The sequence below is a fragment of the Lagopus leucura genome, unplaced genomic scaffold, assembly GCF_019238085.1.
Source record: "Lagopus leucura isolate 7727_CA_CO unplaced genomic scaffold, USGS_WTPT01 Super-Scaffold_100159, whole genome shotgun sequence".
NCBI lineage: Eukaryota > Metazoa > Chordata > Aves > Galliformes > Phasianidae > Lagopus > Lagopus leucura.
The window spans coordinates 25045474-25061303 of record NW_024962335.1 but is presented as its reverse complement, the minus strand read 5'-3'; the positions used below and the strand labels follow the sequence as shown (position 1 = coordinate 25061303).

At 38.0% G+C, this 15830-nt stretch overlaps 1 protein-coding gene across 5 annotated transcripts in view; it reads right to left on the bottom strand.

Moving 5' to 3' along the window:
- The window catches only part of DERA (deoxyribose-phosphate aldolase), a 61825-nt gene that overhangs the window by 39431 nt on the left and 6564 nt on the right, over window positions 1–15830 (bottom strand). For all 5 annotated transcript variants that reach the window (XM_042889695.1, XM_042889696.1, XM_042889692.1 and 2 more), the window contains exons 2-6: window positions 15263–15360; window positions 12447–12594; window positions 10682–10777; window positions 9257–9391; window positions 1185–1313 (exon numbers count right to left, since the gene is read on the bottom strand). In XM_042889695.1, coding sequence (XP_042745629.1) covers window positions 1185–1313; window positions 9257–9391; window positions 10682–10777; window positions 12447–12594; window positions 15263–15360 — 606 coding nt within the window. The remainder of the gene's footprint in view (window positions 1–1184; window positions 1314–9256; window positions 9392–10681; window positions 10778–12446; window positions 12595–15262; window positions 15361–15830) is intronic.

The following is a 15830-nucleotide window of genomic DNA, read 5'->3' as shown; positions in this document are numbered from 1 at the left end:
AAACCTGAAAATGTTCTAATGCCTTACAATCTGAATTTCTTAAATAAATTTTAAAAAAAGATTATAATTATAATGGTATAAATGACAGGAAATGCATTTCTTGTACCTCTTCTAATTAAAAACAATATTTACTAGCATAATACTGTACTGTGTACTTAATGATACTAATTGACTTTGAAGCTGAGCAAGCAAAAAACATAAAAGCCTCTCATTCCATCTAAGATAAGCACAGCACTGTGTAAAAAGACAAGGAGGCCAGCTGCAAGTTGAATATTTATTTAAATACAGACAAGACACTCAAATGACCTTTTCTTCCCCTAAAATAAGAAATTTCAGGTCTGAAGAGCTTATAGTAGGAAAAAAAAATCAACAAAAATGACCCAAAATTTAGTTAGAATATGGACTAACAGTGGTTTTTGGGATATCTTTACATTTCCCTCTGCCAATAGAGAAGTGCCTTCCTTCAAGAATGGTGGAAGAAGCAGATGTTTAGAACAGAGAACAAAGAACATTCTGCATCATAAAGATTGTATTAAACCACAGCCCTGAAGTCCTATTTGAAGTAGGCAAAACTGAACATCATTTAACTGTCAGTATTAACTGTCCCACTTTCGAGAGTGCCACTTAAAAACAGTTATCATCTAGAGCATTCCAGCACCTGCTGCATCACTGATACTCTTCCTCTTGATGAATCCCCAGCATAGTTGGATTACTCAAACCACACTCCTGTAGAGGTGATTAGGAATGATCACAAACCAAAAACAGTTGTAGTCAGCACAAATCATCTCAAGGAAGAGATCTGCCCATCTACATTTATAACAGGCTCACAACGCACCTGCTCACACTACCTCTGTACACTCACTGACACTATGTGGATAACGTCTATCTGCCCCAAATGTATGTGCCCTTATCAAAAATACCAAAGATCAGACACTTGAAGACAAATTTTTCCTACAAATCCTGTTGCTTAGCATTTCTAAGTGTTATTTAACATTTTGTACCTTTTTGTAGATTATACAAAACAAATGACACTTCATTACTACACCTGCAACTTCAGTAATTGCTGTATAACAATTTTTGCCTACTATAGGCAAAACTAAACTTTCACAATGAGAATTTTTTACGCTTCATGAATAATATAGTAAAGACATTCATAGCTTAAAAAGAAGAAGCCTTATATTTACCTGCCATCATAGCGATCATACTGGCTTTGTAGACATTAGCAAGGGACCCCAGTTCACCTGTTGCTAGGATTGTTTTCATGTGAGCTTCTCCACAGGCCTCACGGCACTGGCGGATCTCCTCATACAGACCTGTGGATAAAAGCATTTGAAAATGATCAAAGTTGGCTGAGAGACATTTTCAAGTATGGCTGTAATTTCCACTTCTGGATTAATTTCCAATCTTATAATTAGTCATAGCACTCAAGAACTTAAGTTTTGTAAGTTCAATAAATTACATGACTGGAGGTAATTAACAATGCCACACAATTTCAGACTGAACTTAATAGCTATTAATGTCGCTTCTCTCAAAACTACTAATGTGCACAGTGTGCCAAACACTCATGAATACATCAGGAGCAAAAAAAAACCCACTATGATGTACAAAACTGATTTTAAAACAGCTTTTTAAGCAATAGATTTGGTAATAAATTGAATTAGTACTCAGGCACAGTTATGTTTCCCCTTGCACATCATGTCACCACACTCCCCGTTCCCTACAGCCATCTTTGCAGGGCTCAGCCTTTGAGAAAACAGAGGTGTAGCCAAGTTGTCTAATTACAGATCTTGGTGCCACTTGTGGTTCCCTGACATCTTTTTCTTGGCCTCCAACTGCTACTCCTGGAGGCACCTCATATCTATTAGGGCCCATCCTACCCCCAGTTCCATAGGGCAGTCTCAGGAAGGCCAATTAGGAGCTAGATGCCTGTGTTTAGGTATTTAAATTCCATCCTAAGTTTTGTGAAAACATGAGTTTTCTGAAAACACGCAGCCTCATCAACACAGGCTGCTAACACCCCTGGTGCGGAAAGCCTGAGGTCCAAGGTAGCACCTTCATGGCTCAACAGCTCTGCATGGATCTGCATCTGTGAACTCCCCTCAGGGAGTTACTGAGGACTCAGGCCTACTGAGTTCCTTAAAAAAACAGAACTTGCAGACCTGGACAGGAAATGGGAGCACAAAGAAAATGTCCCACCCCTTTTTGGCAAAATTCAGCAGTCCCATCCCCTTTCCCCCCCCCCCCCAACCCCCAAATATTAAACTTCCAGAGATTAAAAGAGTGAGAAGTTGTGGAAATATAGCTGCTACAGTCTGGCCACTTGGGGATGATTAAGGCTCATCTAATACTAGTGGCAGGGAGAAAAGCAGCTCTTACAGTGTGCTGCCAACGTTTCTGGAATCTGAATTAGAAGGGAAAAAAAAGGCAAAATAAGCAAATAGTATCTTTTATAAGAGTCCTTTTCAGAAACTATACTTAATCTTTAAGCACACATAATGAAAAAGTTCATTTATAGAAGACAAAAAAACACCAGCTTTAACAAATTTTCCTAAAGTCCAGGATTATCTTTTTCAGCATACTGTCTCAGTCCCCACACAAGTCCCAAAGAAGGCTCCCCAGCTGGACACCTCCTTTACCTGCCATGTTGCCAAGTCCTACTGATGCTGTGGGTTTACCAGGCTGCTGGGGCTAGGATCACTGCGGTGGTCCTCAGAGACATACTACACACATTAGTAGACAACTGGCTAACGTACTTAGCAAGTCCCTTTATAGACACCAGGCTTCACCTTGTTTCTTACTGTGTACCAAAGGTGTGAATTAATCAGTACTAGCATGCGGTCTAACATGTTTTATTGATCAATTGATGATACTCCAAAAACCTTCTACATCAAATCAAGACTCAAAAAAAAAATAGGAAATACAAAGCACCTGTGCTATTTTCTTGTGCATTTCATAATGCTACTCGTGTTAGATCCAAACGCAGTTTCTTTTTGTGGAGTGAGTCTTTCCTGAAGCCTTTGGAAAGCCAGAAAAAGCAGCTTTCATGTTCTAGTTTCGGTAACAACAAGAAAAGACTCGAGTTTTCTCTACCTTTAAGATACACTGCCAAAAATGTCAAAACAAAATCAACAAAATGTACATTTAGTTTGGATTCCATGAAAAGAAATTTTATTTCCGTAACTGTGTTGTTCACCGAAGTTAGTTCTGCAGCTACAGCACTCTCCCTATTGTTGGAAAGTACATTTATAAGCAATTAGTGCCAAGATCATTTGAATTGTCTCTCTATCTGACAGCATGCATCAACCCACAGACAGGAACAACTGAAGATCTTCAATCATCTGTGTCTGTCAGGTTACTTGAGGTGGTGGAACAGTAGGCATGTGTTAATGGGGCAGGTGTGGAGGTAATAAATACTCTTCTTTTATTCACACTCTATTCACAGATCAATTATTGCATTGAGTATTTGGCACTCACAGGATATTCTCAGCCCTACAGTAAAAGTACGAATAGAAACGCAACTATCTCTGGGAAAGAGAAAATTAACCAGAGCACCTGAGATTGAACACCTTCGTCCCAGGTCAAGCAGGCACTGCTTTGTTTCAGAAACAATGCATGAACTCCTATTGCTCTCAAAAATAAAAAGGGTACTCAATCAGATTTAAATAAAAAGAGAAATTACTCGATCAACTCAAAACTTCCTCTCAAAAGACTGAAGAGCGATCGCACTTGAATATACAGTCACTTTTTCAAGAAGTCCAGGGCCATTTTTAAGACAGGTTGTGCTGCCAAATTTCAATCTTGTAGCTACCTGGTTCTCTCAAGCTCTTTAGTGACGGGAGCAGAGCTGGACACCATGGCTCTTGGCATACTTCTGACCTCTGCAGAACACTAGTAGTAGCTGGCAGAGCAGATGGGGCTGCTCTGGGTAGCAGAAGTGGCAAAATGCATTTAGGAAAATCTCCAACACAGGAAACTCCAGAGGCATATTCTCAGCTATGAGCTAAAACCACCACGAAAAGCTTGCAAGAGATTCTTCTTCTGACTCTTAAAAACAGTGGAAATAATAATGAAGAGCTCTCAAAGCAAATGGCCAATACTGTGTAGCATCTCAAATACAGCACTAACACTACACATATTAAATCAGGAAAAAACACACACAAAGAAAACAAACAAAACCAGAATCAAAGCTAGCTGTACTACATAGATTATATTTACACCCAGATGCTCATTGCTGCAGTTTGTAGTACCTCTGCTGATTAAGCAGTTAAAATGAGTGTGATACAAGAATTATATTCTACTTTGCTCCCATTTATTTAACATTCCTTACTATTTTTATGAGCTTCAAATACGCTTTTATTGTATGCATATATAAGTCAGAAAAGATCAGATTTTAAAGGAGAGAAAAAATCCTTTATAGCAATATTTTCTATATATTTCTATACAGATACATAGATATATCTATATATAATAATTGCACAGTTATAAAATATAAGTGCTGGATGGTGACGATTTTTTTTTTAAGCTTTACTGAATTTCCAAATATTCAGTACAAACATTCCATTGTATTTAGCTATTATTAAATACACCAGAGAAAATGTGCCTTTCCCTTCATGTCTCTCAAGCAAGCATCCCTATCAATTAATACTGGCTATGATCTGCCCTAGATTGTCTATATGGTATTTTGATTTGGTCCAATACATTTGTCTTAAAATCAAATGAAGGGAATAATACGTCTCTTACACAGGATATGAAAATGTTAAAGGAAGAATAAAAACAGCTTAATTTTAATGAAACTGCTCTTCTAAAAAAAATGTGATTAAAAACACTTTTTTTTTTTTTTCTTTAAATTCAGTTTATTCACTGTTTTCAACTAGTCATTCACATTGACTGATGTTAAGGGTAGAAACTGAGATGAGAAGGGACGATGTTTCAATTTCTGTTAGACCAAAAGATCAAGGTAATCATGTTAGGAAATTGGAAAATGAGCTGGAATGCCTTCTGTCTTGCACATTAATGGCAGGTTTGTTAACAAAATGACAAGCACGAGGCTATCAGCACAACACGACTCTATCAGTTCTGCTCTCAGCCACATATGTGCAACTCCAGGCTCCAGTGATTCACATGAAACTGAGAACAGAATTTGGCTTCAGGAGTCTGAGCTGCTGCTGACAGTATAAGAAAGAAATTATGCAGACTTTACAGTCCCAAGTCAGCTTGCAAATCTAGAAAATGGAAAATTCCAATAAAATATTTTCAAACAACATGTAGAGTCTTGTTCAAGTCTGCAGAACAGATAATATGTATATTATCTCTGCAGCTTATAAAAGGGGGGGCCCAATTACTGAAAAAAGACTTTGCACTCATAACTGAATACTTATTAGCAAGGATTGAAAGGCAGCTTTCATAATGAGGTTACAGCAATGCATTTCATGGATGCAGCCATGCTCTAACTTCTTAGGCTAATCTATTTTTTCACCCTTTTTTTTTTTTTTTTTTTTTTTACAGGAAACTTCAACTGACATAGAGCAAATGATGATCAACCATTATTAGTGGTTGTCAAGTATTTGGAAGCCACTGACATTGGTGGTATAACCAGTGTTTGCTAAAAGCTGTGAAACTAAAAGTAATTTTATCAAACCTCAGATAGTTTCAGAAGGTAGAGCAAACCATGATACTTATGGAGAATATATCCAGCTTCTTTCAGAAATTTGTTGGTCAGCTTCAACACACTTTACTCACAGGCTTCACATGCTGTGGTTAAAGACATAATCTAAATTCTGATTTTTAAGCTTAATTTATACTTCCTTAAGTAATACAAGACAATGGCAACCTGATCTGAATGTGTATGTTTGGTGGCCCTGCTAGGCAGGGGGGTTGGAACTACATGATCCTTGGGGTCCCTTCCAACCCGGGTGATTCTGTGATTCTGTGATTCTGTGATTCTGTTTAGTAAACTATTGTAAAGTATTATTGCTCCAAAAGCAAATTGCTTGTAAAAGGTACGTATACATAAGCTCATAAACATTTAAGATTCTTTTCCAACCTGAATTAGCTGCCCAATAAAGCTGCTTTCACGTTCAGCACTATTACAAACCTCATTACAATTACCTCATAAAGATCAGATCTAGAAAATATATTTCGAGTGACATAAAGAGTCTCAATAATACTAAAAATCTGCTCAAAATGCAGCCTGCCCCCTGCCCTGTGCCATCATGACAGTGGCTCAGTCCTGAGCCCAGCCCAGGGAACACATTCATCCCTTGACAACAACCAAATATTGTAGCTCTGTTAGAGCTGTTTCAGCTGAAACCAGTGGAAGGATAGGGCACAGTGCAGTGCTAGCTCAAGTTATGGCAAATAATTGCATGCATTTGGATACACTGGCTAAACACGGTCCTGTGAAGAGTGCAAAATATGCAGCTGTGCATGTTTTCCATTCAGGAGAATTTCATCAAAAATTCTCTGATGAGCAGCTTGAGACCTCACGCAGAATGGCAACCACTAACATCAAACCAGACTGATAAGCTTCACAAAAGCAGGGTCAAATATCCCACTAGTTTTATGGTTTTGTTGCCTTTTTTTTTTTTTTTTTTTTAAAGTTTTAATAAAAATACGGACAATTAAAGTAAGTTTTGTTACTTATATGCATTAACTATATTTTAGGAGGGCTGCTCCAAAAGTAATGCCTCCTACTTTCTTGATACACAACATCAGAAATGGATGTTGGCAGCATGGCAGTAGAGGTTCAACCTTCCCACCAATGCTCCATTACGTGTTGTTCCCATGTGACAGATGGCAGTGGAGGGGTAGTCTGACAAAATGGCATCTGACGTGGAAGAGTGTATAAAGTAAAGGCATGTCACTGAATTCTTCCCCGCAGAAAAAGTTGCACCCACTGACAATCATCAATGCTTGCTGAACATTTACAGAGACAAAATAGTGGATGTGAGCACAGTGAGGTGGCAGGTGGCAACAGCAACAGTGGGTCACTTTGATGAGCATGATGTGCAGACTCTTGTTCATCATTGGCAAAAATGCATAGCTAACACTGGTGATTCTGTTGAAAAATAGTATTTTGTAGCTGAGAATTTGTTCTATCAAACTGTGACTTTTATAGAGTTACTGCGCTCATTGTATCTGTTGCAGTTTCCATGAAAATAAATGGGAGGCATTACTTTTGGAGCGGCCTATGTATGCATGGCTCAAGACTTCTTCCCTTACTGCAGTCCAGGCAACCCAAAATGTTGGACACTCAAGCTATAAAATATTCATTAACAGTACAAGCTTCTGAAACAAACCACAGAGCAATACTACTCCATCACAGTGACCCCAACTATGGAACAGACTGAAAATATATGAAGCTAGAAATACACAAACAGTTAAGACAAAAGTACTCTAAAGGTCAGTAGCATCCGAGATCTCAAAGAATGACAACATAACAAAATAATCATAAAAATATACTTGGGTTTTAAATATAAAGAGTTTCTATCATAACTGCAAGGCAGCCAAAAAAGCTACCCTCAGTAAAAGATACGGATGCCTTTTGAGCTTGTCCTGACCTTGGCTGTAGATAGAAGACTATAAACAGCAAATCAAATATCAGTTTTATTTGTTTAGTAAACTGATAGCTTTATACTAGATCCACCATTCTTATGTCTATGTCCTCCTTCCCTGTGACTTACAATCACCAGAAACAGTTCACTTCCCATACAGGAAAAATCTGACAGTGTATGTCCAATTCATTTCAGTCACTGGTAAAAACTCTCTCTCTGAATCGAACTGTGCTTCTCCTCAATTCTTCTCATAATATTGGGCTGTATAATCTAGAGCTTGCACTTGTAACTGACTGCATGCCCTAATTTCCTGACCTCTGCTCTGTGCAACTTGCATCGAACAGCAATGTACCATGAAGTCTGAAGCACAGTAAGAATGGTTAAGTCAAAAATTTTCGTAAGATAGCAACAGACGTTTTTAGACACAAATTCAAGCTGCTTTCTAAGTTCAGTGTGATGGACTTTTTTTTCCCTCTCTCTAAGTGCTGGAGAAAGACCACTGGACTTAGGTCATTTTGTATCCAAGACCTGTTAAATATCTCCACTTGAGGAGCAACATGCTTCCTAACTGTACATAAGGCTTGTTACAAGTCACAAGCATGGCACAGGAAAATGTGCATACAATCTTAATGTTGGCTAACAGGATTTGAACCATCATTCTCAGTCTCCTAGTCTCCATCTTCCATCAGTTTCAGAGGCTGTATCTGAATCACTTAAGACAGAAACAAATGGCTACAGCATCTGCCTTCAAGAAGCCAGACATTTGTAAACATGTATTTATTTCAAAGTAAAGGAATGGAGAGAAGAGGTCAAGATGTAAGACCAAAAGGCAAACAAGATATGAGTCTTGAAGAAACAGATGCACAAACTTCAGGTGTTTTGTTTGTTAGTTGTTCAAATTCAATTCTAAATGATAACTGAAAGAAGCCCAAAATCAGAAAACATGATCTGTTACTGCGATGTCTCTACTTCCTTAACCAAAACCAGGTACCGGTGTTTTTATGGAGTCTTCCAATCACACAAGCTATTACAGTACTGCATTATACAATTAAATGGAAAATTCACTCCAAGACAATGATGTGTTTACCTTCACACTGAGATTAGTTGTAGGAGCATTGTCAGCACTTAAGGTGAACTGTTCACAGTACATTAAGGAGGCAATTAGAGCAAAAACCATCTTCAGCATTATAGTTCTTACTAATTAGTTGCAGGTTACAGGCACAGGAACATCAAAAATAATATGAACAGTCAATTTGTACCCTCAACTTTAAAAAAGAAAACAACGAAAATACACACTTTTGTCAAGAACTGAAATGTGTATTTAATAAGAGATCATTTACATTAGCCGCCCCCTGGGGGGTTTAACAAAACTGTTCAGAGATTGTCGGCATTCATTTCTCCTCCGTTTCACTTGCTATTTTTTTAATTCTGTATGGAAAATGCTCAAAAATATAGAAACAACAGACCCAATCTTTAAAGCATAAAGCAATTCTGAATTCCCAACCTGTAACAGCATTCTTTTTAAGAAATTTGATAATTTGTCATGCTTTAGTAAAATTATTTTGATTTAGTTCAGTGTCCCAGATGATCAGAAAGTCTCTGGGGAAGGATCAAATTCTTTAAGGACTAGTAATGTAGAAACTGGGGGGGAAGAGACAGAACTAGCATGTGCACTAGCACTTACATAGGTTTAGCTTCCTTACCTTCCCACTGGCCACTGAGCACCAGGCTCCTGCTAATGACGATGTCAATCTCTCTAGCACCATACTGCACAGCCAGCTTTATTTCAGCCAGTTTTGTTTCTAGAGGAGTTTGTCCAGATGGAAACCCAGCAGCCACTAACAAGGATGGAAATGGAGGTAGGGGGGAGAAAGTTTGGTTTATAAATTGAACATAAAATTGTGAGTACTTCTAATACACCAAAGAATTTGAAAGCCATTGATTTTTTTTCTTTTTAAATCCCTATCACAAATCAAAAACCTAAAGGCACTTGATCCTACCCTCCATCCAGCAGATACTAACTGCTTCTTACGAAAAGGTCTCTTCCATAAGACATAAATTTCTCCAAAACATTCTACAAAAGAACCGTATCTATAGAACTGAATAAAGAAGGAGTGAACTCGTATGTGAAACAACAAATAATCTTAGAATTCTCCCCAATTCTTTTAAGGAGTTTTTTGAGTTAAGTCCCAGTAATACATTAAATAACTAAATCACATTAAAGCAAAAACTTTTTAATGAGGTCTACTTAGAATTTCCTTTATGATGTTTAAGTACAAAACCTAAAGTAACTTTGGAAATAGAAATAGTAATGGCTTTGTCAGAGATTCTCCATGACATAAATGCAGGCAGCATTTTTTTTTTCCTTACACAACAATAAAGAAATGAAAAGAAAATCCAGAGAACACGGATGTTGGCATAAAACACCTGATCTAACTTCAAAGTTAGCCCTTGCTTTGAACAGTTTGACTAAATGACATCCAGAGCTCCCATCCAAACCACATAATTCTGTGATCCTACTTTTTGCTTATAGTAGATTCAGAACTTGTTTACCATGTGGTGACTAGAAAAGAACTGGCACTATGAAATTTATGAGTACAAGTCCTGAACTTGCAGACTGCTCAGCCTGCAATAACCCTTGCCTCTGCACGAATCTTCAATGATTTCAGCCCATAGGACCATACTTAGAAGCCAAAAAACTGACGATGAGAAAAAAAACAACACAGCAACAACAAAAAAATCACAAACCAGAAAACCCAATATATGTATTAGAGTAATCTACTGCTTGTCTACTAATTCTTTGTCAGGTACACTATCCCAATCAACTTCTACTCATTTGAGGGAAATGGCTTTGTATAACTTAAGAACCTCCCAGCTGAGCTTCCAGATAACAGACTTGACATTCCTGATAAGCATGAAGTTGAAACAACACAAATCACCACAAAAAACATAAGCAAATCCTCCCCACAATTCCCTTCCTTCCACCTGCTACCTTTTCACCTTACTCAGAAACAAAAGCAAATCTCAACTTCCAGATTTTTCTACATATTTTACACATGTAGATAATACTGCTACACAACTATATATCTATGAAAAGATGTAATTGATTATTTTAACAAAACACTTACCTGAAGCTACTGGTATACTACAACCAGCAGCCTTCAGGGTGTTAACAGCATCAGTGACTCTTGCAGGATATACACAAACTGCTGCAACAGTAATACCTGCAAGAGACACAATTCATTTTTTTCATATGCAGATTTGCACTTCTCTAGTGCACACCATATAACGAACACAGGTATGCTATTTGCACCTCTCTCCCACTTTTGTATTCTCACAAGAACCTTAAGGACATACAACAGGGATATTCATGTAAGCGCTTCTCCATATTTTTATCTCCCTCATAGTCCTCTACCTGTGCCTGGGAACAAACTAGCATTATCAGGAGTTAAAGCACCTCTCAGTGTTGTTTTTTTTTTTGCCAACAGATTCCCTGTTTAATGACATACATTTAAGGCATGCTTAGTCAGCAGCATATTGTGTGAAAAACTGCTGCCAAGCTCTGTCCTTACCTGTTGAGCCAGGCTGAGCCCAGCAGCAACAGAGCAGTCTTTATGTTAATGCATTTCTACTGCTTTTCTAGTTAAAATGCTGTTCTCTCTGTCTCAGATAATTGCTCTCATATTTAATCTTTCAACCACCTGAAAAGTCCATAAATCTAAGTTTAGTGAAAAAAAAGGCCAAGCTTTGTTATTTCACATGTATGGCTAGAAACTAGAGAACTGAACTTCCTCCTTGGTTTTACATCATATAACTTCAATTAGTGGATGAAAGCCTGCATAAAACTACTGAAATATTTTGATAGTGCAAGCATGTTGCACATGTCACTGAGTTTTTTCTTTTTGTTAGATGATTCTAAGGCCAACGTGCTAGGACAGAAGCCAAATACTCACTGGCACACCAGTGATCACATCTAGAAAAATTCAGAGGTGTTGCACTGATAAAGAAGTTTTATATTGAGAGTCTCAGTTTGCTCTGAAGTTTTATCAGGTTCAGTCTCAGGTATAAAATCTGAACTTCAGATGGAGCCTGCTTCAGTAATGTCAACTTGTTGTCAATGCTTTACCACCAGTTGATAAGGGCTGTCTGCTTCCCCTCCAACTCTGTTGGCTTAGCTGAGAACTTTGTAAGTATACGGGCTATATGTGCTTCACACATAACCACGTTCTAGAGGAATTATTCCTTAAAGCAGACTGGGCTGCAAAGATGTCATCTATCATAGTTACTCAAACAAGCAAGTAACAGATAATGTTTTCTGAAGGAGAAATAACGTGCTTAGACATGTGTAATACCTATTTTCTGACAAGTAAAGTGACAGAGTCTTGAGTATCACAGAATTATAGAATGGCTTAGGTTGGAGGGGTCCTTAAAGAGTAACGCAGAGCAGAATCAGCTAAGCATGAAATCCCCCACTTCTGCAATTCAGAAAGGACATCAGCAGATTGATTTGTTTCACCTTAATGCACAGTTATTAAAAGATACACTGAAGTTACACATTTATGGTTTCTGTATCAAATTTGTACATCATGTACTGTAACTTACAGTGTTTACCTGAGTCCATGCCTTAGTTTGGTTTCCAAACAGTGAATGGACTTATCCTTTTCACATTACTGTATTAACTCAAAGAATAAGTATTATGCATTTAAGGCAGTTTCTTTGAATAAGACCAAGTAGTGCCTAATTCTCTCACAACTATTAGTTCAGCAGCACTGTCTGCCACAACTGTTTCCATAATAGAACAGGTCATTCGTACACCTTTCTGAAAACTAAAAAAAATACTGAGAAAACACAGACATTTTCTCTACAAACTTAACAGAACAAAAACAATCAAACCTTTGTCATGCATATCCATGGCTTTCAGTAGATCCTCTCTGATGGGATGCTTAGCTTTAAAACACAGTCTGTGAACATTTGAAGGAGTATCATCACCAGACAGAGTGGTAAGGTCTATGCAGGTGACAGCTTTCAACAGCCAAGCAGCCTGCAAAGGGAGTGAAGAAAGGAATAAGAAAGGAAGAAAGCTCATGCTTCCAAAGCCAAACTGACTTAGAAACAGGAATCCAAAGCCTGGTTCTCACTCTAAGAATTAGGAAAAGTATGCCATATATATGGAGGATACAAAAAGAATGGTTTATGACAGACAAGGATGGCGGAAATTTGTTCACATCTTAAGTAATATCTGACAGGACAGAAAGGCTTTGGAATCAAAAGTCATCTGTTTCAGAATCAAAGGCTCAACTCCATTTTTTGTAGCAGAGGCTAAGTACCAAACAGGACTAAGAACCAGACAAGCATTTGTACTCAGAAAAAAAAAAATAAAAATAAAAATAAAAAACCCATTAAGTTATGCTTGAAAAGGCCCACAGATTTACAATTGTAAATAAACATATGAACGTACATGTCAGCAATTTGTACATGGGTTGCTCCAAAACTAATGCCTTCTATTTATATCCAGGGAAACAACAACAAATACAAAGAGAACAATAACTCGCTATAATTCTCACTATATTTCAAAATACTTCTCAACCACTATTAGCAATGCATTTTTTGCAGTGATGAACAATATCCTGCACGTTGTGCTCATAAAAATCTGCACCAATACAGGTGACCCACTGTTGCTGTTGCCACTGCTGAAACACACCACCCACCACCTCACTGTGCTCACATTCACTGTTTCGTCCCCATACACATTCAGCAAGCACTGATGAATGTCAGTGGGTGCCATTTTTTTGCACACGGAGGCATTCAATGCCACACCTTAGCTTCATATACACTTCCATATCGGATGCCATTCTGTCAGACTGCCCTTCTGCTGTCACCCATCACACAGCAACAAAGTGTAAGGCAATACTGGCATGAAGGTTCAACCTTTACTGCCGTGCCACCAACATCCGCCTCTGATGTCATGTGCCAATAAAATAAATTTGGAGGCATTACTTTCAGCAGCCCTCATATGGTAACACATATGCATGCCTTTTCAGTGAAAATAAAATATGGAAGCAGTGGAAGTTAATAACGCACAATTTTTTAAAATTAAGAGCCTAGACTTCAAATGTTTCTTTGACTTGTGTGAATCTGGGACTAAAAAGATATATGTAATTAATAGTTGAAAAACAAAACAAAATAAGAAAAACAGAACAACAGACTAAGAGCTAAATTACAATGATAGAGTAGTCTTCAGAGGAAAATGCTATACAACATTAAAAGACTTATTGATTAGAGAATGGAACAAAACCACATCCAAATATTTTTCAAGATTTGTTGTTGAGCAAAAATTGAACTTGAAACATTATTTTGAAATATTTGCTGGAGGTCTTCTAGCAAACGCACATTTGCAGCAATGGCTTCACTAAAAACAGACATCTTTTGCTTAGCACTTGTTCAACAAGGAGTGAGATGGCAGTGAAGGCCATTTGAGTCTATACAGCAATATCAAGGACAATCTCTTCCTGACCATTCCATTCTATTTCATGGTTTGTCAGCGTACGAGGCAAAACTTGTTTCTGTGTGGAGGTATTGCTCTGCAAATCCTAAGAGGCAGGCCAGCCTGTAAACCTTTCACACTTAGCTAATGAGTGTCTCCTTTCTGAACCTATAGCAAATATTACATCAAAAGCTGCTTCTGGGGTACTGAGCTGAGTAATGAACTGTTACTGGCCTCTGATAGTCTAAGCTTGACCACTTGCTTCTAACCAATTTCTACTTTCATCCTATAATACTTCAGACTTTGATCATGAAGGTAGCTTTGGCCACCCCAGAACAGCTGCCTGCTACATTAAGCTCAGAATGTCAACTGCTTTGAAAAAAAAATTTTTTTGAAGAATTAAGTACAAATAAGTGATTGCATCTTCATTCTATTAAGTTGCAATATAAAGATTACTCCTTTATTGTCTACTATCTCCTGCTTCCAGTTTATCAGTCACTGCTGAAAAGAAGCCATTTGTTCAGTGTGGAGACAGAAGGAACAACACTTTTTGCCCACTGAACCAGGAATCAAGTTGTCCTTCGAACACCACTCACAGCCTACAGCAGAGTGCTCACTGAGAGCTCTGGGCCTGCTCCACAGCACTTCTCAGACCTTGTCCTTGCTCGATGCTGCCAAACTGCCTATCTATGGCATTCCTACACCCAGCTCTGTAGCTGTACACACAGAAACACACATCAAGTACCATATCCAGTTAGGATTTTTGAGTTTTCAGCAATAACTAGTTAAGCAAAAAAATCACACTTGTTGGGAATGTTTAAGTAAGCAATAATCATCCAGGTAGGTCAAACTTGACAGGGACCATGATCATATCTTACAGCTTTAAATTAAAAAATAAGGAGGTTGTGTGCAGAGAAGTCTGCCTAGGATACAGAATAAATGTGGTGGGATAGTAATATACAACTTAATCCACTCATGAATAAAGATGACTGAAATTCATTTGCGGTTTTGCCACTCATGAGTTATAAGGTTTTTAACTTGTTTGGATAAATGCGTCACCTTATTCCATCCCATCATCATCAAATACAAATTATTAAAATAAGACATGGACAAGCACATCTTTTAAGTTTACATGCATCTTGAGGAAAATTCAATATTTCAGCTTAGAGAGGGAGAGTGACTGCTTTAAAAATACAGGAACAGAATGCATAAAAAGAGCACTTACTTGCCAATTACCTTTCACAGTCCGCCATTTCTGAATTTGTTCCGCATGCCTTACAACTGCAGGTGGATTCACATACACTTTGGAGATCCAGCCAAGCTCTGATGTGGGAGAAAAAAAAAGAAAAAAAAAGTCTCTAATCTATTTCTGTGTTCTTTTAGTGTGCTGTGTGAGACTTCAGGAAGAAGCTGTAGATTTATTTTGGTCCTCCAAAGAGCATATTGTGCTTTCATACCCTTTCAGGGGCTTCCGCACTTCTAACCAGTCCAAAATACCACACTACGATAAACGTCTGTCAGGGGATGAACTGTGAACTGTGAACTGAATCAGGGGATGTTTCACGCAACATGTCTTGTTTGCTGTTAGAACTAAATTAGCTTAATGCTGGTGAGAGATGCTGTGTTCCAGTCTCGACCTGTGAATTTTAGTATGCATGCTGTAGATAAGCAGTCTTCTGTTGCTGTTTGCTGATTTAGTTCTTGATTATAGAGTAAAGCAATATTTAGTCAGCCCATTCCTTGTCTGCTTGCAACAAGGATGCAATGGCATTTTATGTGTATGTCCGTGGATC